The sequence below is a fragment of the Leopardus geoffroyi genome, chromosome B4, assembly GCF_018350155.1.
Source record: "Leopardus geoffroyi isolate Oge1 chromosome B4, O.geoffroyi_Oge1_pat1.0, whole genome shotgun sequence".
Taxonomy (NCBI): Eukaryota; Metazoa; Chordata; class Mammalia; order Carnivora; family Felidae; genus Leopardus; species Leopardus geoffroyi.
Genome location: NC_059341.1, coordinates 37,670,952 through 37,694,518, shown reverse-complemented (window position 1 = coordinate 37,694,518; position 23,567 = coordinate 37,670,952). Strand labels below are relative to the sequence as shown.

Here is a 23,567-nt window from a genome sequence, read left to right as displayed (position 1 = left end):
GGAACCTCCACAATGTCTTCCAGAGCGGCTGCACCAGTTTGCATTTCCACCAACAGTGCAAGAGGGTTCCCGTTTCTCCACATCCTCTCCAGCATCTATAGTCTCCTGATTTGTTCATTTTGGCCACTCTGACTGGCATGAGGTGATATCTGAGTGTGGTTTTGATTTGTATTTCCCTGATGAGGAGCGACATTGAGCATCTTTTCATGTGCCTGTTGGCCATCCGGATGTCTTCTTTAGAGAAGTGTCTATTCATGTTTTCTGCCCATTTCTTCACTGGATTATTTGTTTTTCGGGTGTGGAGGTTGGCGAGCTCTTTATAGATTTTGGATACTAGCCCTTTGTCTGATATGTCATTTGAAAATATCTTTTCCTATTTCGTTGGTTGCCTTTTAGTTTTGTTGATTGTTTCCTTTGCTGTGCAGAAGCTTTTTATTTCATGAGGTTCCAATAGTTTATTTTTGCTTTTAATTCCCTTGCCTTTGGGGATGTGTCAAGTAAGAAATTGCTACGACTGAGGTCAGAGAGGTCTTTTCCTGCTTTCTCCTCTAGGGTTTTGATGGTTTCCTGTCTCACATTCAGGTCCTTTATCCATTTTGAGTTTATTTTTGTGAATGGTGTGAGAAAGTGGTCTAGTTTCAACCTTCTGCATGTGGCTGTCCAGTTCTCCCAGCACCATTTGTTAGAGACTGTCTTTTTTCCATTGGATGTTCTTTCCTGCTTTGACAAAGATTAGTTGGCCATACTTTTGTGGATCTATTTCTGGGGTTTCTATTCTATTCCATTGGTCTATGTGTCTGTTTTTGTACCAATAGCATGCTGTCTTGATGATTACAGCTTTGTAGTAGAGGCTAAAGTCTGGGATTGTGATGCCTCCTGCTTTGGTCTTCTTCTTCAAAATTATTTTGGCTATTCAGGGCCTTTTGTGGCTCCATATGAATTTTAGGATTGCTTGTTCTAGCTTCGAGAAGAATGCTGGTGCAATTTTGATTGGGATTGCATTGAATGTGTAGATAGCTTTGGGTAGTATTGACATTTTGACAATATTTATTCTTCCAACCCATGAGCACGGAATGTTTTTCCATTTCTTTATATTTTCTTCAATTTCCTTCATAAACTTTCTATAGTTTTCAGCATACAGATCTTTTACATCTTTGGTTAGATTTATTCCTAGGTATTTTATGCTTCTTGGTACAATTGTGAATGGGATCAGTTTCTTTATTTGTCTTTCTGTTGCTTCATTATTAGTGTATAAGAATGCAACTGATTTCTGTACATTGATTTTGTATCCTACAACTTTGCTGAATTCATGTATCAGTTCTAGCAGACTTTTGGTGGAATCTGTTGGATTTTCCATGTGTAATATCATGTCATCTGCAAAAAGCGAAAGCTTAACTTCATCTTTGCCAATTTTGATGCCTTTGATTTCCTTTTGTTGTCTGATTGCTGATGCTAGAACTTCCAACACTATGTTAAACAACAGCGGTGAGACTGGACATCCCTGTCGTGTTCCTGATCTCAGGGGGAAAGCTCTCAGTTTTTCCCCATTGAGGATGATATTAGCTGTGGGCTTTTCATAAATGGCTTTTATGATGTTTAAGTATGTTCCTTCTATCCCGACTTTCTCAAGGGTTTTTATTAAGAAAGGATGCTGAATTTTGTCAAATGCTTTTTCTGCATCGATTGACAGGATCATATGGTTCTTATCTTTTCTTTTATTCATGTGATGTATCACGTTGACTGATTTGCGAATGTTGAACCAGCCCTGCATCCCAGGAATGAATCCCACTTGGTCATGGTGAATAATTCTTTTTATATGCTGTTGAATTCGATTTGCTAGTATCTTATTGAGAATTTTTGCATCCATATTCATCAGGGATATTGGCCTGTAGTTCTCTTTTTTTACTGGGTCTCTGTCTGGTTTAGGAATCAAAGTAATACTGGCTTCATAGAATGAGTCTGGAAGTTTTCCTTCCCTTTCTATTTCTTGGAATAGCTTGAGAAGGATAGGTATTATCTCTGCTTTAAACGTCTGGTAGAACTCCCCTGGGAAGCCATCTGGTCCTGGACTCTTATTTGTTGGGAGATTTTTGATAACTGATTCAATTTCTTCACTGGTTATGGGTCTGTTCAAGCTTTCTATTTCCTCCTGATTGATTTTTGGAAGTGTGTGGGTGTTTAGGAATTTGTCGATTTCTTCCAGGTTGTCCAGTTTGTTGGCATATAATTTTTCATAGTATTTCCTGATAATTGCTTGTATTTCTGAGGGATTGGTTGTAATAATTCCATTTTCATTCATGATTTTATCTACTTGGGTCATCTCCCTTTTCTTTTTGAGAAGCCTGGCTAGAGGTTTATCAATTTTGTTTATTTTTTCAAAAAACCAACTCTTGGTTTCGTTGATCTGCTCTACAGTTTTTTTTTTTTAGATTCTATATTGTTTATTTCTGCTCTGATCTTTATTATTTCTCTTCTTCTGCTGGGTTTAGGGGTGTCTTTGCTGTTCTGCTTCTATTTCCTTTAGGTGTGCTGTTAGATTTTGTATTTGGGATTTTTCTTGTTTCTTGAGATAGGCCTGGATTGCAATGTATTTTCCTCTCAGGACTGCCTTCGCTGCATCCCAAAGCGTTTGGATTGTTGTATTTTCATTTTCATTTGTTTCCATATATTTTTTAATTTCTTCTCTAATTGCCTGGTTGACCCATTCATTCTTTAGTAGGGTGTTCTTTAACCTCCACGTTTTTGGAGGTTTTCCAGACTTTTTTCTGTGGTTGATTTCAAGCTTCATAGCATTGTGGTCTGAAAGTATGCATGGTATGATCTCAATTCTTGTATACTTAGGAAGGGCTGTTTTGTGACCCAGTATGTGATCTATCTTGGAGAATGTTCCATGTGCACTCGAGAAGAAAGTATATTCCGTTGCTTTGGGATGCAGAGTTCTAAATATATATGTCAAGTCCCTCTGATCCAATGTATCATTCAGGGCCCTTGTTTCTTTATTGACCATGTGTCTAGATGATATATCCATTGTTGTAAGCGGGGTATTAAAGTCCCCTGCAATTACTACATTCTTATCAATAAGGTTGCTTGTGTTTGTGAGTAATTGTTTTATATATTTGGGGGCTCCCATATTCAGCGCATAGACATTTATAATTGTTAGCTCTTCCTGATGGATAGACCCTGTAATTATTATATAATGCCCTTCTTCATCTCTTGTTACAGCCTTTAATTTTTATTTTATTTTATTTTATTTTATTTTATTTTATTTTATTTTAATATATGAAATTTATTGTCAAATTGGTTTCCATACAACACCCAGTGCTCATCCCAAAAGGTGCCCTCCTCAATACCCATTACCCACCCTCTCCTCCCTCCCACCCCCCATCAACCCTCAGTTTGTTCTCAGTTTTTAACAGTCTCTTATGCTTTGGCTCTCTCCCACTCTAACCCCTTTTTTTTTTTTTTTTCTTTTTTCCTCCCCCTCCCCCATGGGTTCCTGTTAAGTTTCTCAGGCTCCACATAAGAGTGAAACCATTTGGTATCTGTCTTTCTCTGTATGGCTTATTTCACTTAGCATCACACTCTCCAGTTCCATCCATGTTGCTACAAAAGGCCATATTTCATTTTTTCTCATTGCCACGTAGTATTCCATTGTGTATATAAACCACAATTTCTTTATCCATTCATCAGTTGATGGACATTTAGGCTCTTTCCATAATTTGGCTATTGTTGAGAGTGCTGCTATGAACATTGGGGTACAAGTGCCCCTATGCATCAGTACTCCTGTATCCCTTGGATAAATTCCTAGCAGTGCTATTGCTGGGTCATAGGGTAGGTCTATTTTTAATTTTCTGAGAAACCTCCACACTGCTTTCCAGAGCGGCTGCACCACTTTGCATTCCCACCAACAGTGCGAGAGGGTTCCCGTTTCTCCACATCCTCTCCAGCATCTAGAGTCTCCTGATTTGTTCATTTTGGACAGCCTTTAATTTAAAGTCTAGTTTGTCTGATATAAGTATGGCTACTCCAGCTTTCTTTTGACTTCCAGTAGCATGATAAATAGTTTTCCATCCCCTCACTTTCAATCTGAAGGTGTCCTCAGGTCTAATGTGAGTCTCTCGTAGACAGACTTGTTTTTTTATCCATTATGGTACCCTATGTCTTTTGGTTGGTGCATTTAGTCCATTTACATTCAGTGTTATTTTTTTTAATTTTTTTTAATCTTTATTTATTTTTGAGAGAGAGAGAGAGACAGAATGTGAGCAGGAGAGGGACAGAGAGAGAGGGAGACACAGAATCTGAAGCAGGCTCCAGGCTCTGAGCTGTCAGCACAGAGCCCGATGTGGGGCTTGAACTCACAGTCCGCGAGATCATGACCTGAGCTGTCGGACGCTCAACCGACTGAGCCACCCAGGCGCCCCTACATTCAGTGTTATTATAGAAAGATATGGGTTTAGAGTCATTGTGATGTCTGTAGGTTTCATGCTTGTAGTGATGTCTCTGGTACTTTGTCTCAAAGGATCCCCCTTAGGATCTCTTGTAGGGCTGGTTTAGCGGTGACGAATTCCTTCAGTTTTTGTTTGTTTGGGAAGACCTTTATCTCTCCTTCTCTTCTCAGTGACAGACTTGCTGGATAAAGGATTCTTGGCTGCATATTTTTTCTGTTCATCACATTGAAGATTTCCTGACATTCCTTTCTGGCCTGCCAAGTTTCAGTAGAGAGGTCCATCACGAGTCTTATTGGTCTCCCTTTATATGTTAGAGCCATTTATCCCTAGCTGCTTTCAGAATTTTCTCTTTATCCTTGTATTTTGCCAGTTTCACTATGATATATCGTGCAGAAGATCGATTCAAGTTACATCTGAAGGGAATTCTCTGTGCCTCTTGGATTTCAATGCCTTTTTCCTTCCCCAGATCAGGGAAGTTCTCAGATATTATTTCTTCAAGTACACCTTCAGCACCTTTCCCTCTCTCTTCCTCCTCTGGAATACCAATTATGCATAGATTATTTCTCTTTAGTGCATCACTTAATTCTCTAATTTTCCCCTCATACTCGTGGATTTTTTTATCTCTCTTTTTCTCAGCTTCTTCTTTTTCCATAATTTTATCTTCTAGTTCACCTATTCTCTCCTCTGCCTCTTCAATCCGAGCTGTGGTTGCCTCCATTTTATTTTGCAGCTCATTAATAGCATTTTTTAGCTCCTCCTGGCTGTTCCTTAGTCCCTTGATCTCTGTAGCAATAGATTCTCTGCTATCTTCTATACTGTTTTCAAGCCCAGCAATTAATTTTATGACTATTATTCTAAATTCACTTTCTGTTATATTGTTTAAATTGTTTTTGATCAGTTCGTTAGCTGTCACTATTTCCTGGAGATTCTTTTGAGGGGAATTCTTCTGTTTTGTTATTTTGAATAGTCCCTGGAGTGGTGTGGAACTGCAGGGCACTTCCCCTGTGCTCTCTTGAAAAACTTGCGTTGGTGGGCGGAGCTGCAGTCAGACCTGATGTCTGCCCCCAGCCCACCGCTGGGGCCACAGTCAGACTGGTGTGTGCCTTCTCTTCCCCTCTCCTAGGGGCGGGATTCACTGTGGGGTGGCGTGGCCCGTCTGGGCTACTTGCACACTGCCAGGCTTGTGGTGCTGGGGATCTGGCGTATTAGCTGGGGTAGATCAGCAAGGTGCACAGGGGTAGGAGGGGCAGGCTCAGCTCACTTTTCCTTCAGTGATCCACTTCAGGAGGGGCCCTGTGGCACTGGGAGGGAGTCAGACCTGCAGGAGGGATGGATCTGCAGAAGCACAGTGTTGGGTGTTTGCGCGGTGCAAGCAAGTTCCCGGGCAGGAAGTGGTTCCCTTTGGGATTTTGGCTGGGGGATGGGCGAGGGAGATGGCGCTGGCGAGTGCCTTTGTTCCCCACCAAGCTGAGCTCTGTCGTCTGTGGCTCAACAACTCTCCCTCCTGTTGTCCTCCAGCCCTCCCGCTCTCTGAGCAGAACTGTTAACTTATAACCTTCCAGATGTTAAGTCCTGCTTGCTGTCAGAACACACTCCGTCTGGCCCCTCCACTTTTGCAAGCCAGACTCGGGGGCTCTGCTTGGCCGGCGGGCTGCCCCTCCGCCCCAGCTCCCTCCCTCCAGTCCGTGTAGCGCGCATCACCTCTCTGCCCTTCCTACCCAATTCTGTGGGCCTCTCGTCTGTGCTTGGCTCTGGAGAATCTGTTCTGCTAGTCTTCTGGTGGTTTTTTGGGTTATTTAGGCAGGTGTGGGTGGAATCTGAGTGATCAGCAGGACGCGGTGAGCCCAGTGTCCTCCTACGTCGCCATCTTCCTCCCTCCTCTGGCTGAGATGGTTTTAAAGGGCAAATTGGGCACTCATTCAGCCCTGAAAGCTGGTCAGGCATAAAAGTAGGCTAGCACCAGGGCTAGGGGGCTCAACCTTTGGAGAGGACTCTGCTGGGCTGGCACTGGTGTGAAAGAAAGTTTTTTCTGAGTCTCTGAGTGCGTGTTGCTTGTCTCTTCCTGTGTGCCAAGTATTTGCTGTAACAACTTTCTTGAAATTCCTTTAAATGCCAAACAAATATTTGAATTGATCTTCCTGAAATCTGATTCCTTTGTACCTAGGGATGATGTGTCAACTTCCAAGAAGCCTCCTGCCAGATGTAGCCCAGACAGGGGCAAAGGGGAAAGAGAATCTCTCCACAGGGCGTGGGTCTGGGAAAGATGCGAAAGGCAGTCGTGACATTTTAAATGTATAGACCATTTATTTTGTAGAATATATGGCATTTTTGGTTTGTCTCATATTTCTTCATGATTAGGTTTAGATTATGTATTTTGGTGGGAATACCACAGAGTATGTGTGTCAAAGGATGGTTTTAAGGATTAAATGTATAAAAGCTCCTAGAACAATGCCTGGCACACAAGCACTCTCTAGGTGTTGGTTACTGGTAGAGTTGGTACCCATGTTCTCAGGCCTCCCCTCTCCAATGCCTCTTCCCTGCCAGATTCTCAGAGCATCCACCATCATCATGACTATATCATCAGGTATTTACCAAACCCAAGATGCAAACAGTATCGTTGAAGAGACAGACACATATAGGAAGAAAACAGCTGACTACACAGAATAGCCTTACATGAGTGGTCACAGAGACATACAGTGGCTGTGTGGGGTGGTGGGGACTTGGGCTAGTTGGGTCTAGATTAGGAGAAGGAGTGAAGTGGGTATTCTCACTTGACATAATATTCCAAGACAAGACTCAGGAGCAAGAACTTTTGGGGGCATGTCTATAGAACTGTTAGTCGTGTGGTGGGACTGGAATGCAGAATTCTTTGACCGGAAGTGAAAATGACCCCTCTGCTGCCACCTGGGGACAGACTGGATACAAAGGATAAAGATAAGAGGGAAGAGGATGTTCAGGATGTTTCCTGGGTTTCTGGCATGGTCAGCTGGGAGGATAATAGTATCCTTCACTGAAACCAGGAATGCAGGGCAAAATGGGGAGGAAGATGATGCATTCAGTTTTTGATCAGGAGAGAAAAGGGTGCCCTTGGTATAGCCAGGTGGAGATGTTCAGTAGCCATGTAGATCTGGAGCTCAGATCTGAGCTGGATGGCTACGTTAGGGAACAATTATATTGTCCCTTTCTGTAAAATAGGATTGGTAATATTTACCTCAAATCTTTAGGGTTAGGATCAGTGAGATAGCATGTGTTAAGTTTGGTAAAAACTAAGCAGCAAATACTCTGATGATGTCAGTGATGAAGAAGATGATGATGGATGATGATGATGATGATGATGATGATGATGATGATGATGAAGAATGACCAGGATGACTGGAAGCCATGGATAAGGGATGGCATAAGAAGAGGGACAGAATAAACCCCCTTTCTGATGTTCAACTAGTCCCTGCTTCACAACTAGGCAAAATTTTCCCTTCATCTACTTGGAGGTCAAAAGTCTGTAAGTCCCACTAATACTTCATCCTTTCTTGAAGATCTGTGTCCTGGAGCAACTGTAACTGTCCCCAGGTCCCTGTCACTCTGCCTCCTCTACTGCAGAATCTTAATGGTGGCCTGTCCTGCATAAATAAGCCAGTTGGCAAATAGCTGGCACCTGCTTGTCTGTGTTAGATGTTCCTTTAGCTCTGTGCCCAGATGTCCTTGTTGAATAAGCTCTGGAAGACGCTTGGCTGACATTTAAGTCAAAGGGCCTGTTATGAGGCAGAGGGATTTAAATTAAATGCTGTTCCTGGCAGGAATTATAGAATCCCCAAGTTTCCCTTGCTCTTGTCTCCCACTCAGTCATCTGTTCCCAGATCCACTAACCACTGATAGCATTTTCACTTAGTTGTCCTACTATGTCCTACAAAACACATGCAGGACGTTCCTCATTCCTCTCTCCCCAACTCTAGACAGGCCCCCCTTTTCCACCTTCCCATTATTGGTCAGTTACTGCTGTTTCCTGTTATTCAGGGTTAGAAATATTGGCACTGTCTGTTAGTTGTCTCTCTCTTCTGTTTCTTCTCTGATTATCCATCCAATCCTGTCAATAATGTGCCTTGGATTTGTTCTTCCCCTTTGCTCCCTCCTCACCACCCTTCTCTGAATTACTAGTGCATGTAAGTATTCTCTGTTCTGCAATGTTGGATTTGATAATCCCAAGATTTTGTAAATGTGACTCTAATTTTTCATAATCTGAGTTAATTTGCTTCCCCACCCCCATGCCTTAGGCACCAAAACTCTACTGAATCCACGAATGAATTCATGTACATATGAGGGCCCACAGTTCACAAATATTATGGCAGGGTGTGTGTGGGGGGTGTTCCTCTGCTCCATGATATTCAGGAAGGGCTTTTCTGGATGTTGTCAATTAGTATGAAAAATACAAAAATGAGGACTCCTGAATTTTGATAAACTCTGTGCCACTCTATCATCTATCTATCTATCTATCTATCTATCTATCTATCTATCTATATCTATCTATCATCTTTTAGAGTTCTTTTTTCCTCCATCATGATAACTGTACTCTCTAATCCCCATCCCTTATTTCCCCCATCCTCCCACCCACCCACCTCCACTCTGGTAACCATCAGTTTGTTCTCTATAGTTAAGAGTCTGTTTTCTTGTAATTTGCTTCTTAAATTATTTCTTGTATGGACTTTGGTTCTCCCCCTTGATTTTAAGTAATTTGAATCAGAGGAACCAAATTTTCCTTCCATTTATTTTCTTTCCCATTCCTCTCTCTTTCTCTCTCTAAATCTATAGTTCTGGGAGAACATAAAGTTCTGGCTCACTTTGAGCTGTGGCATGAGGTTGAGGCTATCCCTATTACAGGGCATTGCTGTGGCACTCAGTATCGTGTCCATGAAACATCTGAAGGTAACCCTGGACCAACTGCAAGCATATAGTGCTATACTCACTGACAAGAACTCATCATCCATCCTCAAACTGATGAAGGTGATGGCATTCCTGGGAGCTCTGCCAACCTCCCACACAAAGCCTTCCAAGGCATCCCTGTCACCCCAGACTCCCCACTTCTCTGAGGTGTGCTGACCCACCTATAAATGTTTCTATTTCCCTCTGGCCAACTGTGGGGAAGTTTGATCCTCTTGTCCCTTTCCCATGCTCCTTTATGCCGTGAATCAGGCCCTGGTATCACCAGCTGCACCACCTTCCTCCCAGCTGTTCACCATTCCACAGCCCCATCTTCCCTTCCGTGTCATGCAGGCAATCCATTCCTCTCTGAACCTCCATTTCCCCATCAGCCAAGGAGGATAAGATGAAGAGAAGGCAAGTTTCCCCTTTCCCCCTACAGGAACATCAGCAAAGGGAATGGGGGCTGGTCTGTAACATCATCTACTTAAGCTATAGCAAGATTATTTCGGAGAGCAAGGGAGCCATCTTCATGCATTTAGATGACATCCTGGCCATGGTCCTGCAACACTACCGCAACTGTATTGTAGAAAAGGTACTTCCCGCTTTCTCTACTTCTCCAGTGTCCCATCCCTGCCTTTTTTGGCCCTTCCGCTCCAAGAAAATGATGCCTGGCCTTGAATGGAACTCGGGGGTGGCGCGATCACAGTTGTTTCAGGGGAGGTAAGAGGGAGCCCCAAATAATTTTTCTGCCTTTGCCATTTGTTCAGAGCATATATCCCTAGGGTAGGAAAAGAAGCCTTTCCCATTCCCTATTCATTTACCATCCAACTAGACATCCTTCGGAAGAACTTATTTGGTAAAAAGACAATAACTTAAGAGACATGGAAGCTTTGGGAGCTTTGCTTTCCTAAGCTGCCCTCAGAAGGAAGATGCAGGGTTTTAGCCTAAGGAAGCCTTAGCACCTCATCTCCCAGATTTTGTGTAGGTAGTTTTCCCTTGCCCCAGGATCATTCCTTCCTTGGAAATCTCTGAGTATACTGGTTGGTTCAGGATAAGAACCTGAAGCTGGAGTACCTGGATGCCCTGACCAAGCTAATAAACATCTTGAGCAGCCAGCCCATGGCCTTTCAGTTCAAGTTCCCTCAGAAAATAGAAATTGTAACCTTTATGATGGTAAGTACAACTCAGGAGGATGGAGGTAGAAATGCACAGAGGAGGGAGGATGGGTCCTCATTCATGGAAACCATTGGCAGTGCTCCTAGACTAGGCCTGGAGGATAAAAGTCCAGATTTTCTGGTTGTTTTTTCCTACCTTATTGTTCCCTTTCCCATTCTCAAGATAGGGGTGAGTGCCGTGGGGAAGGTATGGTTGGGAGTAGGAGAGATGTGCTATCCTTCAGAGTCTTTGGAAGTCTCTGAAAATTCTAGGTCCCAGTTTCCTGTGAATACAGCCTGGGTGGGAGGAGGGGGAGGAAGGCAAGAAAGATATATTCACATCCTCTTGTTCTCTGGGGTGGGGGATTGGGGTGGGTGTGTTACAGGAGTTAATCAGGGAGGAGCCAATGAATTCCATCTCCAGTTCCATTAGGCAGAGGGCAATGAACTTCATCACTAACTTCAGGTAACAATGTTCCAGCCATTCTGTCCTCCTTCCTCTGACTGGATTTCAGTTCTTTATTCCCTAATCTATCCCCACCTTATTTTCTGCTCTGCTTTTAGTATGGGGGCCCCAGGCAGTTGTAGACATCTGTTGGACAATGTATGCCACCTCTTTTTACCAAGATTTTTTGGATGGGATTTTTGGAACATGTGGCAGAGACCACCTCTCCCATCTTCCATAGGCACTTGCTGTTGTTTCTGGTCCAGTCTTTCTTCTGCTCACAGGGATGTCCCTGACTAAACACCTCCATCTCCATCACTGACTGCCTCCCCCATTCCCTCAAAATATCCGGGGAACCAAACAGTAATATATCATCCCCAAATATTAGTACCCTTTTCTGTAATAGTTTCTCTTTCCCTTTATCCCTTTCTTTCCATATTCCTGGCATTTTAAAACTTTTCTTACTGTTTCCTCCTTTTCTTCTTTTGGTTACCTTTTCTTTTGGTATCTTCTTTCTCCCACCTCTCCCTCTGTCTCCACCATCTCTCTCTTATTTTCCTCAGCTGTTATTCCTGGCCATTACTCTCTGGTTACATTTTTGCTCCTTCCTCCTGTATCTTAGGAAGCTCCATCCCCTCACAGAGGTGGAAGAAAGAACAGAGCTACTCCAAACGTGTTTTCAGAGTGTGCTATGCCTGCCATCCACAGAGGATTTGCAGAAGGAGGCATCCAGTTCCCAGGAAGCCCAGGCCACTGAAGTAATTAACTCTTTGATGTTTGTCTCTTTGTTTTTATTTTTTACTTTAGAGAGGATGAGAAATATAAGTTCAGCAGTTATATGTAAGGACCTCTTTGATAAAAACATGATAATCATCAGAGATTACTAGGTCATATAGTCTGAACACTACTCATGAGAAGTACTTCCTTCTTGAGAGCACTCATTGATTGCCACTGTCACCACTTTAATATTCTGGCCCAGACGCGGACACTCAATTCTTTACCTTTTACTGTTGTACAATTGAAACCAGACGGGAAGGTTTCAAACATGATTTTACTAAAGGCCCATGGGTAAATAAGTTCAGAGAGTCAGCAAGAGAGCTGAGTCCATTTCCCACAGGGTCTGTAGTGTTTCCTTGAAGGAAGGAAGAGGGATTCAGTTTTCCAACTTGCATTTATATGTTTAGTTCCTAGGAATTCTTTCATGTTCTCTGATTATTCCTTTATTTTGACTGATTGTTCTTGTTTTACTGATACCACAATCTCCTGCTTCTTTTTTTTTGAGGATATTAATAAGAATTTTTAAAAATAAAGGTTTCTATTACTTACTGAATTAGTTTGGTTTTCTTTAGGACCATTTGGTCTATTTGTTTAGTTGGGCCTTTTCATCAGATGTCTGGTGGTCCTTCTTTGTCAGTTCATATTTATTTATGTTATGAAGGAAGGACTGGTACATACAGAGAAAGCTGAGGTCAGTTTCCTATGCTCGTACCCCCATGAGGCCTTATTCAGTGTAGCTCTGGTTAGAGAGGGAAGGTTTTGACAGGATTTCCCCATGTTTGGGGCAAGCTGGGATTTCCCCATCCACTAGGACAAACCGCATATCAAGCAGATATTTGTGCTCTGCTGAAAACAACAGAAAAATTTCTTCAAGTTAGTAATGGGCAAGTGACACTTGAAATGTTAGGGGGAAACTTGCAGAGCAGAACTTCCCAAGGAAGGCTTCCTGGGAGAGCTGGAGCACTGAGCTAAGTTTAGAAGGAGGGATGGGACTGATATCTCAGCAAGTCTTTGAGATCTCTCTTTTCTCCCTCAGGATTTGCTCATGGAGACCCTTCAATCCCTCCTAAGGCTAATGGAGACACTTATTGTTGAGATGCCTTCTCAGATCCAGTACTGTTTGGAGGTCAGTGGGAAGGAGCCCCTGAAGTTGGTGTATTGGTTTTCTAGGGCTGCCATAACAAAGTACCACAACTGAGTAGCTTCAAACAACAGAAATATATTCTTTCACAGTTGTAAAGGCTGGAAGTCCAAAATCAAGGTATCAGCAGGGTTGGTTTCTACTGGAGGCTCTGAGGGACAACCTGTTCCATGCATCCCTCCTAGCTTTTGGTGATTCCTGGTGGCCCATGGTGTCCCTTGGTTTATAGACCTACCATTGCAATCTCTGCCTCCATTTTCACAGGGCATTTGCGGGGTGCAGGAGGATGTGTGTGTGTGTGTGTGTGTGTGTGTGTGTGTTTCTCTGTCTTTTCTTCTTAATAAGGACAGGAGTCATAAGATTAGGGCCTATCCAAATCCAAATCCAATATGCACTCACCTTTACTTGAGTTCATCTGCCAGTGACTATTTTCCAAACAAGGTCACATTCTGATGTTCTGGGTGCACATGAATTTGGGGGGGACTCTATCAACGCAGTACAGTTGGGAATAGAACAGCAGAACAGTTGGGGGGAAAAGTAAGAGGTCTGAGGATGAAGGTTGGATTCAGACCTTTTAGGGAAAGGATAACCAGAGCTAGGATCCAGATAACACTGGTCTGCTCTTTGGAGGACATCTTTTCCTCCTCCTTTCTTCCCCTTCAGTCATTGCTGTGGTCATCTTTCTCAGCTCCCTCTGCTCCCTCATGGGAGCTAAAGGTTAAAAGCATGGGCTCTTGACTGCCATACGCTGCAATTCCAGATTCTGATTCTGCTCTTAACAGTATAGCCTTGGGGAATTATTTAACTTCCATCTGCCTCAGTTTTATCCTGGAAAATGGGATGACAGTAGTTAACATAGTAATTTTTTTTTTCAACGTTTATTTATTTTTGGGACAGAGAGAGACAGAGCATGAATGGGGGAGGGGCAGAGAGAGAGGGAGACACAGAATCAGAAACAGGCTCCAGGCTCTGAGCCATCAGCCCAGAGCCTGACGCGGGGCTCGAACTCCCGGACCACGAGATCGTGACCTGGCTGAAGTCGGACGCTTAACCGACTGCGCCACCCAGGCGCCCCAACATAGTCATTTTGATAACTGAATGAGATAATGTTTACAAAGTGCTTGGCTCATCTGCTCATTTAAAATTTGTTTGTCTTTTGATATCATGTTTTCACTCACATGTGGAATTTGAGAAACTTAACAGAGGACCATGGGGGAAGGAATGGGCGAAAAATAGTTTCAAACAGAGAGGAAGGCAAACCAGAAGAGACTCTTAAATACAGAGAACAAACTGAAGGTTGATGGGGGGAATAGGGGAGTGGGGCAAATGGGTGATGGACATTGAGGAGGGCATTTGTTGGGATGAGCACTGGGCCAAGAGCACACTGTATACACTGTATGTTAGCTAACTTGACAATAAATTATATTTAAAAAATAAAAATAAAAAATCAATTTTTTCTTTTAATTGATTTGATTTACTTTATACTATTGTCATCATATTTTGGCCTTCTCCTAATATCCTGTTCCCCAGCTACCACATGAGGTTCAAAATTTCTTTGTAGTTTCTTTTGTTGTCAAAATATTGATCATTAAGGAATATAGTCAGACTATTGTGCTCAAAAGCTACTTGAAATAATTCTTTTCTATATGATTATATTATCAAATTGGGATAATTTAAACTTGTTTGTGTTAAATTTTAGGGCTTCCTTTCTTTTATTTAATTGAAGAGAATAAATCTTAAAACTTTATAATGTTTCATGCAAAGAATTCTTGCTTCTACTCTGATTCTCTTAACCTCATTCCCACTTATCCCCTGTAGATAACCATTTTTAATGGCTTCTGGTTTGACCTTCCTGTCTTTCTTATTGTGAGAATACGCAAACCTGTGTTTATGATATATTATTATTATTTTCCTGCCTTTCTTGTGCTGTAGGTAGCACATTTTATCCACTGCTCTGGATCTTACTTTTTTCTCTTATCCACAATCAGTTCACAGATCAGTCCTTATTTTCTTTGTGGTTTTATACATTGTGTGGATGTACTATAATTTACTCAACCAGTTCCCTATGGACAGACATTGGGCTGTTTCCAATCATTTTGCTGTTAGTTTTCTTCTTTTAAAAAAATTTTAAATGATTATTTATTTTTGACACACACACACACACACACACACACACACACACACACACACACACAGAATGCGAGAGGGGGAAAGGCAGAGAGAGAGAGAGGGAGACACAGAATCTGAAGCAGGCTCCAAGCTCTGAGCTGTCAGCACAGAGCCCAACATGGGACTGGAACTTGTGAACTGAGAACATGACCTGAGCCTGACCTGAGCCAAAGTGGGATGCTTAAACGCCTGAGCCACCCAGGCGCCCTACTGCTAGTTTTCTTCTTAACTTTATTTTGCAATGATTGTTGATTCATTGGAAGTAGCAAAAAATAGTACATATAGTCCCTTGAATGCTTTACCCTGCTTCCCCTAATGGTGACATCCTATATTACAGTAATAACTATCAAAACCAGGGAATTGTCGGTATATTACTGCTTGACTACAGACTTTACTCAGTTTTGGCCAGTTTTTACACATACTTATTTGTGTGTTCTATGAGATTTGATCTCACGTATAAATTGTGAAACCACCACCACCACCATCATGATATACGATGTTCCCTCACTAAAAGAAACTCTTATACTGCCCCTTTATAGTCACATCTTCTCCCCCTTTGTCCCTGTTCCCTGGAAACCATTAATCTGTTTTCCATCTCTGTAATTTTGTCATTTTGAGGATGTTAAGCACATGGAATCAAATAGTATATAAAATGTTATGAGATTGGCTTCTTTCATTTAGCTTAATGCTCTTAAGATCCTTTAAGTTGTTGTCTGCATCATTAGTTTATTCCTTTTTATTGCTGAGTAGTATTCCGTGGTATGGATACTAGAGTTTGTTTAGCCGTTCACCCATTGAAAGCCATTTGGGTAGTTTCCAGTTTTTGACAATTATGAAAAAAACTCCTGTAAATATTCATGTACAGTCTTTTGTGTGAATATACATTTTCACTGTTTGGGATAAATATTCCAGAGTGTAATTGCTGAGTCATGGTGAGTACATGTTTAGTCTTATCAGAAAATTACCAAACTATTTCTCAGAGTGACTGAACCATTTTATGTTTTTACCAACAATGTATGAGATGTCTAGTTTCTTCCCATCCTTGCTGGAAAATAAAATCCTTGGTATAATTTTTAAATTTTACCTCACTGTGGTTTTAATTTATGTTTCCCTTATGGCTAATGATGTTGAACATATTTTCATGTGCATATTTGCTATATACATCTTTGATGAAATGTCAGTTCATGTCTTTTGCCCATTTTCTAATGGGATTGTTTTCTTACTGTTGAGTTTTGAGAGTTGTTTATATATTTTAGATAAAAGTCCCTTGTCATATCTATGGTTTGCTATGTGTAGCTTGTCTTTTCATTCTCTTGACAGGGTCTTTCACAGAGCAAAAATTCTAAATTTTTTTTTTTTAACGTTTATTTTTGAGACAGAGAGAGACAGAGCATGAACAGGGAAGGGGCAGAGAGAGAGGGAGACACAGAATCAGAAGCAGGCTCCAGGCTCTGAGCCATCAGCCCAGAGCCCGATGCAGGGCTCGAACTCACGGACCATGAGATCGTGACCTGAGCCAAGTCGGACGCTTAACCGACTGAGCCACCCAGGCGCCCCCAAAAATTCTAAATTTTGATGAAGTCCATTTTATATTTTTTTCTCTGTGGAATCATGACTGGTGTCATGTCTAAGAACTAGGTCATGAATATTTTCTTCATGTTTTCTTCTAACAGCTTTTTAGTTTTACATTTTACTTTAAATCTATGATCCATTTTGAATTAATTTTTGTATAATGTATGAGCTTTAGGTTGAAGTTCAATTTTTTTGCACATGAAAGTTCAGTTCTTCTAATGCTATCCTTTATATATTGAATTGCCTTTACACGTTTGTCACAATCAATTGGCCATATTTGCATAGATCTATTTCTGGATTCTGTATTCTGTTCTATTAACTTCTGTGTCTATTCCTTTACCAATACCACACTGTCATGATTAATCTAGCTTCAGAGTAAGTCTTAAAATTGTATAATCTAATTTCTCTTTCTTCTTTTTACCTTTGCATATTAATTTAGAATCAACTTGTCTATATCTATAAAACATCCTGCTGGATTTTTATAGAGTTGCATTACATTTTAGATTCATTGGGAAAAATTGAAAGCTTTATTGAGTCTTCTAATCCATGAACATGTTATGTCTCTTTATTTATTAGATCTTCTTTTTCATTCACTAGCATTTTGTAGTTTTCAGTTGAAGAACCTGTATATACCTAAGTATTTCATTCTGAGGAGATACTGTAATTGCAACTATTTAAAATTTTTAGTTTTCAATTGTTCATTGTTATCATATAGAAATTCAGTTGAGTTTTGAATACTGACTTGTATTCTAGAACTTTTTTGGTATATGGATTCCTTGGAGTTCTCTATGTAGAAATCATCTTGTTTATAAATAGGCACAATTTTATTTCTTCATTTCAAATTTTATACCTTTTATTTCACTTTCATGCCTTATTGCACTAGCTAGGACTTCCAGTATGACATTGAATAGTAGTGCTAAGAGTAGACATCCTTGCCTTATTCCTAGTCTTGGTGGGAAGGCATTCAGTTATACACTACTAAGTATGATATTTGCTATAGATTTTTTTGTAGGTGCCATTTATGAGGTTAGGAAGTTTGCTTCTGTTCCTAGTTTGCTGAAAAATTTTAATATGAATAGATGCTGAATTCTGTGAAATTCTCTTTCTGTATCAATTGATATGATCATGTTGATTTTCTTCTTTAGACTATTAATATAGAAGATTAGATTGATTTTCAAACGTTGAAGCAGTCTTGTGTTCCCAGAATAAATTGCATTTTGTCATGGTGTATTATTTTTTTTATATTTTGTTGGATTTAATTTGCTAATATTTTGTTGAGAATTTCTGTATCTATGTTCCTGAGGGACAGACTTATGGTTTTCCTTTTTTGTTGTCTTTGTCTGATTTTGTTATCAATTTAAGATTGGCCTCATAAAATGAGCTAGGTAGCGCATCTTCTTCTATCTTATGGAAGAGACTATGTATAATCTATGTTATTTCCTTTTTAAGTATTTGGTAGAATTCACCATTGAAAACACCTTGACCTGGAGATTTCTTTTTTGGGGAAGTATTTAAACTATGCATTCAATTTTAAAAAAGTTTTGGACTATTCAGGTTATCTGTTTCATTTTTGGGGGTTTTAGTTTTTGAAAAATTGGTCCATTTCTATTTCATCTAAATTATTGAATTTATGTGAGAGTTGTTTGTAATATTCTCTTATTATGCTCTTAATGTGAAATTTCTTTCATTATTGTGCCTTTTCTCTTTTTACTTCTGTCCATCTTTCTAGAAGTTTATCAGTTTTATTGCCCTCCTTGAAGAACCACTTTTTGTTTCATTTTTTCTCTATTAATTTTCTTCATATCTTTATGTTTTGTTTACGATTTTATTCTTTGATGCTATTATCTGTAGTATTTTCTTCCTTCTGTTAGCTTTGAATTTATTTCACTTTATCTAGGTTTTTTTAAAGTAGAAACTTAGATTTTTAATTTGAAACCTTTCTCCTTTTGATTTTATTTTAACTTAGTATAGTTATCATACATTGTTATAATAGTTTCAGGTATACAATATAGTGATTCACTTCTATATGTTACTCAGTTCTCATCAAGAGAAGTATACTCTTAATTCCCTTCACTTGTTTCACCCATCCCCCCACTCACCTCTCCTCTGGTGTGCATCTGTTTGTTCTCTATAGCTAAGAGTCTGTTATTTGGTTTATCTCTCTTTTTTCCTTTGCTCATTTTGTTTCTTAAAGTCCATGTATGAGTGAAATCATATGGTATTTACCTTTCTCTGACTGACTTAATTTGGTTAGTATTATACACTCTAGATCATCCATGTTGTTACAAATAGTAAGATTTCACTCTTTTTTACAGCTGAATAATATTTCATTGTGTGTGTGTGTGTGTATACACACATACATATACATATACATATACATATACATATACATATACATATACATATACACGTACATTTTCTATATCCACTCATCTATTGATGGACACTTGGGCTATGTCCATAATTTGGCTATTGTAAATAATACTGTAATAAATATAAGGGTGTATATATCCTTTTGCATTAGTGTTTTTGTAATTTGGGGGTAAATATCTAGTTGTAATTACTGGATTGTAGGTTAGTTCTAATTTTAATTTTTTGAGGAATCTTCATATTGTTTCCCACAGTGGCTACCCCCATTTGCATTCCTACCAACAGTACTTGAGAGTTCCTTTCTTCACCAACACTTGTTGTCTCTAGTCTTTTTTTTTTAATTTTTAAAAATATGTATTTATTTTTGAGAGAGAGAGAATGAGCAGGTGAGGGGCAGAGAGAGGGAGACATAGAATCCGAAGCAGGCTCCAGGCCCCGAGCTGTCAGCATAGAGCCGATGAGGGGCTCAAACTCAGGAATCGTGAGATCATGACCTGAGCCCAAGTTGGACACTTAACTGACTGAGCCACCCAGGCACCCCTTGTCTTTTTGATTTGAGTCATTTTGACAGGTGTGAGGTAATATCTCATTGTAGTTTTAAGTTGCATTTCACTAATGATGAGTGATTTGAGCATCTTTTCATGTGTCTGTTGGCCATCTGCATGTTTTCTTTGGGGAAACGTCTGTTCATGTCTTCTGCCTAGTTTTCATTGGATTATTTGTCTTTTGTATGTATCAAGTTGTATAAGTTCTTTATAAATTTTGGAGACTAACCTTTTATCAGATATGTAATTTGCAAATGTCTTCTCCCATTCCACAAGTTGCCTTTTAGTTTTGTTAATTGTTTCCTTTGCTGTGGAGAAGCTTGTTTTGTTTTTTGTTTTTGTTTTGTTTTGTTTTGCTTTGTTTTGTTTTGTTTTGTTGGTATAGTCCCAATAGTTTAATTTTGCTTTGGTTTCCATTGCCTCAGGAGACATATCTAGAAAAATATTGTAATAGCTGACGTCAGAGACATTACTACTAGTACTCTCTTCTAGGATTTTTATGATTCAGGTCTCACATTTAGGTCCTTAACCCATTTTGAGTTTATTTTTATATATGGTGTAAGAAAGTGGCCCAGTTTCATTCTTTTCCACATTGCTCTCCAGTTTTCCCAATACCATTTGTTGAAAAGACTATCTTTTCCCTATTGCATATTCTTTTCTCCTTCGTCAAAGATTAATTAACTGTATAATTGTGGGCTTATCTCTGGGCTTTCTATTCTCTTTTGTTGATCTATGTGTCTATTTTTGTGCCTGTACCATACTGTTTTGATAACTACAGCTTTGTAGTATAACTTGAAATCTGAAATTAAGATACTTCAATTTTTATTTTTCTTTTTCAAGCATGCTTTGGCTATTTGGCATCTTTTGTGGTTTGATACAAATTTTAGGATTCTTTGTTTTAGTTCTGTGAAAAATGCTGTTAGTGTTTGATAGGGATTGCATTAAATCTATAGATTGCTTTGAGTAGTATGGACATTTTAACAATGTTGGTTCTTCCAATACATAAGCATAGAATATCTTTCCATATGTTTGTGTTGTTTTAAATTTCTTTCATCTGTATTTTATAGTTTTCAGAGTACAGGTCTTTTACCTCCTTGGATAAGTTTATTCTTAGGTATTTTATTATTTTTGGTGCAATTGTAAATGTGAGTTTTTCTTAATTTCTCCTTCTGATGCTTCATTGTTAGTGTATAGGAATGCAATGGATTTCTGTACATTGATTTTGTATTCTGCAGCCTTACTGGATTCATTTATCAGTTCTAGTAGGGTTTTTTTTTTTTTTTTTTTGGTAGAGTCTTAAGGGTTTTCTATATACAGTATCATGTCATCTGCAAATAGTGAAACTTTTATTTCTTCCTTACCAGTTTGGATGCCTTTTATTCTTTTTTTTTTTTTTTTTTTTTTTTTTTTTTTTGTCTGATTGTTGTGACTATGACATCTAGTAGTTATGTTGAATGAAAGTGGTGAGAGCAGACATCCTTGTCTTGTTTCTGATGTTAAGGGAAAACTCCTAGTTTTTTACCATTGCATATGATGTTAGCTGTGGCTTTTTCAATTATGGTCTTTATTATGTTGACATATGTTCCCTCTAAACCTACTTTGTTGAAGGTTTTTGTCATGAATGGATGTTATACTTTGTCAAATGCTTTGTCTGCATCTATTGAAATGATCATATGGTTTTTATCCTTTTTCTTGTTGATGTAATGTATCACACTGATTAATTTGCAAATATTGGGAGTAAGCATTGTTGAAGTCTCCCCTCCCACCACCATCATATCTAAGTCAGTCTCCCAAAGAGCCTGAACAGCTGCAGAAGATTTTCATCAGAGGTTTGAGCTTTGAAACAGCTGATGAGTGTCTGAGGAGCCATTTTGAGCATTGGGAACACTTATGGACTGTGTGGTAAGGAGAGGCCCAAACACCAAGAGCTCCAGAAGCTTTGGGTTTGTCACATATGCCACTGTGGAAGAGGTGGATGCAGCCATGAATGTGAGGCCACACAAGGTGGATGGAAGAGTTGTAGAACCAAAGAAGGCTGTCTCAAGAGAAGATTCTCAAAGACCTGGTGCCCACTTAACTGTGAAAAAGATTTTTGTGGGTGGCATTAAAGAAGACACTGAAGAACATCATCTAAGATTATTTTGAACAGTATCGGAAAATTGAAGTGATTGAAATCATGACTGACTGAAGCAGTGGCAAAGAGAGAGGCTTTGCTTTTGTAACGTTTGATGACCATGACCCTGTAGACAAGATTGTCATTCAAAAATACCATATTGTGAATGGCCACAACTGTGAAGTAAGGGAAGCTCTATCTAAGCAAGAGGTGGCTAGTGCTTCATCCAGCCAAAGAGGTCAGAGTAGTTCTGGAGACTTTGGTGGTGGTTGTGGAGGTGGTTTTGGTGGGAATGACAACGTTATGGGTGAGGTGGCTTTGGTGGCAGTCGAGGTGGTGGTGGATATGGTGGCAGTGGGGATGGCTATAATGGATTTGGTAATGATAGAAGCAACTTTGGAGGTGGTGGAAGCTATAATGATTTTGGCAATTGCAACAATCAATCTTCAACTTTTGGACCCATGAAAGGAGGAAGTTTTGGAGACAGAAGCTCTGGCCCCTGTGGTGGTGGAGGCCAATACTTTGCCAAACCACAAAACCAAGGTGGCTCTGGTGGTTCCAGCAGCAGCGGTAGCTATGGTAGTGGCAGAAGGTTTTAATTACTTCCAGAAAACAAAGCTTAGCAGGAGAGGAGAGCCAGAGAAGTGACAAGGAAGCTACAGGTTACAACAGATTTGTGAACTCAGCCAAACATAGTGATGGCAGGGCCTAGCTGCTATAAAGCAGACATGCTTTAGACAAATTCATGTGTATGGAGAAAAAACTCAAGGACCGTATTTGTGACTAATTGTATAACAGGTTATCTTAGTTTCTGTTCTGTGGAAAGTGAAAGGATTCAAAACAAAGGGTTTTAATGTAGATTTTTTTTGTACTCATGCTGCTGATTGCTAAATGTAATTGTCTGATCGTGATGCTGAATAAATGTGTCTTATTGAAAACATGTTTTTGCAAATATTGAACCATCCTTGCATCATGGGACTAAATCCCACTTAATCATAGTGAATGATTTTTTTCAATGTATTGCTGGATTCAGTTTGCTAATATTTGTTGAGGATCTTTGCATCTATATTCAGAGATACTGGCCTGTAGTTTTTTGTTTTGTTTTGTTTTGTTTTGTTTTGTTTTGTTTTGTTTTTTTGTAGTGGTTTTGGTATCTGTAATGCTGGCCTCATGTAATAAATTTGGAAATTTTCCTTTCTTTTCTATTTTTTGGAATATTTTCTTTAAATGTTTGGTAGAATTCACCTGTGAGGCCATTTGGCCTGGACTTTCATTTGTTAGGGGTTTTTGATTACTGATTCAATATCATTGCTGGTAATCGGTCTGTTCAAATTTTCTGTTTCTTCCTGATTCAGTTTTTGGAGTTACATGTTTCTAGGAATTTATCCATTTCTTCTAAGGTGTCCAATTTGTTGGCATATAATTTTTCATAATATTCTTTTACAGTCCTTTGTATTTCTGTGGTGTTGGTTGTTATTTCTCCTCTGATTTTGTTTGAGTTCTCTCTCCTAAAAATTTTTTTCCTCAAAAAACTAAAAATAGAAATACCCTATGATCTAACAATTGCACTATTAGTTTTTTACCCAAAGGATACAAAAATATACAGATTTGAAGGTGTACGTGCACCCCAATGTTTATAGCAGCATTATCAACAGTAGCCAAACTATGGAGAGAGCCCAAATTTCCATCAATTGATGAATGTATAAAGAAGATGTGGTGTACACACACACACACACACACACAATGGAATATTACTCAACCATCAAAAAGAATGAAATTTTGCCATTTGCAAAGACATGGATGGACCTTGAATGTATTATGCTAAGTGAAATAAGTCAATCAGGTAAAGACAAATAGCATATGATTTCACTCGTGTGTAATTTCAGAAACAACACAGATGAACACGTGGAAAGGAGGGA

General features: G+C 39.6%; 1 protein-coding gene and 1 pseudogene across 17 annotated transcripts in view; both read left to right on the top strand.

The window, feature by feature from the left end:
• Positions 1-23,567, top strand: part of LOC123590788 (maestro heat-like repeat-containing protein family member 1) — a 95,152-nt gene that overhangs the window by 38,424 nt on the left and 33,161 nt on the right. For 15 of the 17 annotated variants that reach the window (XM_045464268.1, XM_045464267.1, XM_045464277.1 and 12 more), the window contains 6 exons: positions 9,321-9,443; positions 9,802-9,954; positions 10,413-10,535; positions 10,903-10,982; positions 11,584-11,719; positions 12,775-12,864. The exons of 1 other annotated variant lie outside the window; for it this stretch is intronic. In XM_045464268.1, coding sequence (XP_045320224.1) covers positions 9,321-9,443; positions 9,802-9,954; positions 10,413-10,535; positions 10,903-10,982; positions 11,584-11,719; positions 12,775-12,864 — 705 coding nt within the window. The remainder of the gene's footprint in view (positions 1-9,320; positions 9,444-9,801; positions 9,955-10,412; positions 10,536-10,902; positions 10,983-11,583; positions 11,720-12,774; positions 12,865-23,567) is intronic. One more of the 17 variants, XM_045464274.1, reaches the window with a different exon arrangement.
• Positions 20,983-22,581, top strand: LOC123590992 (annotated as a pseudogene).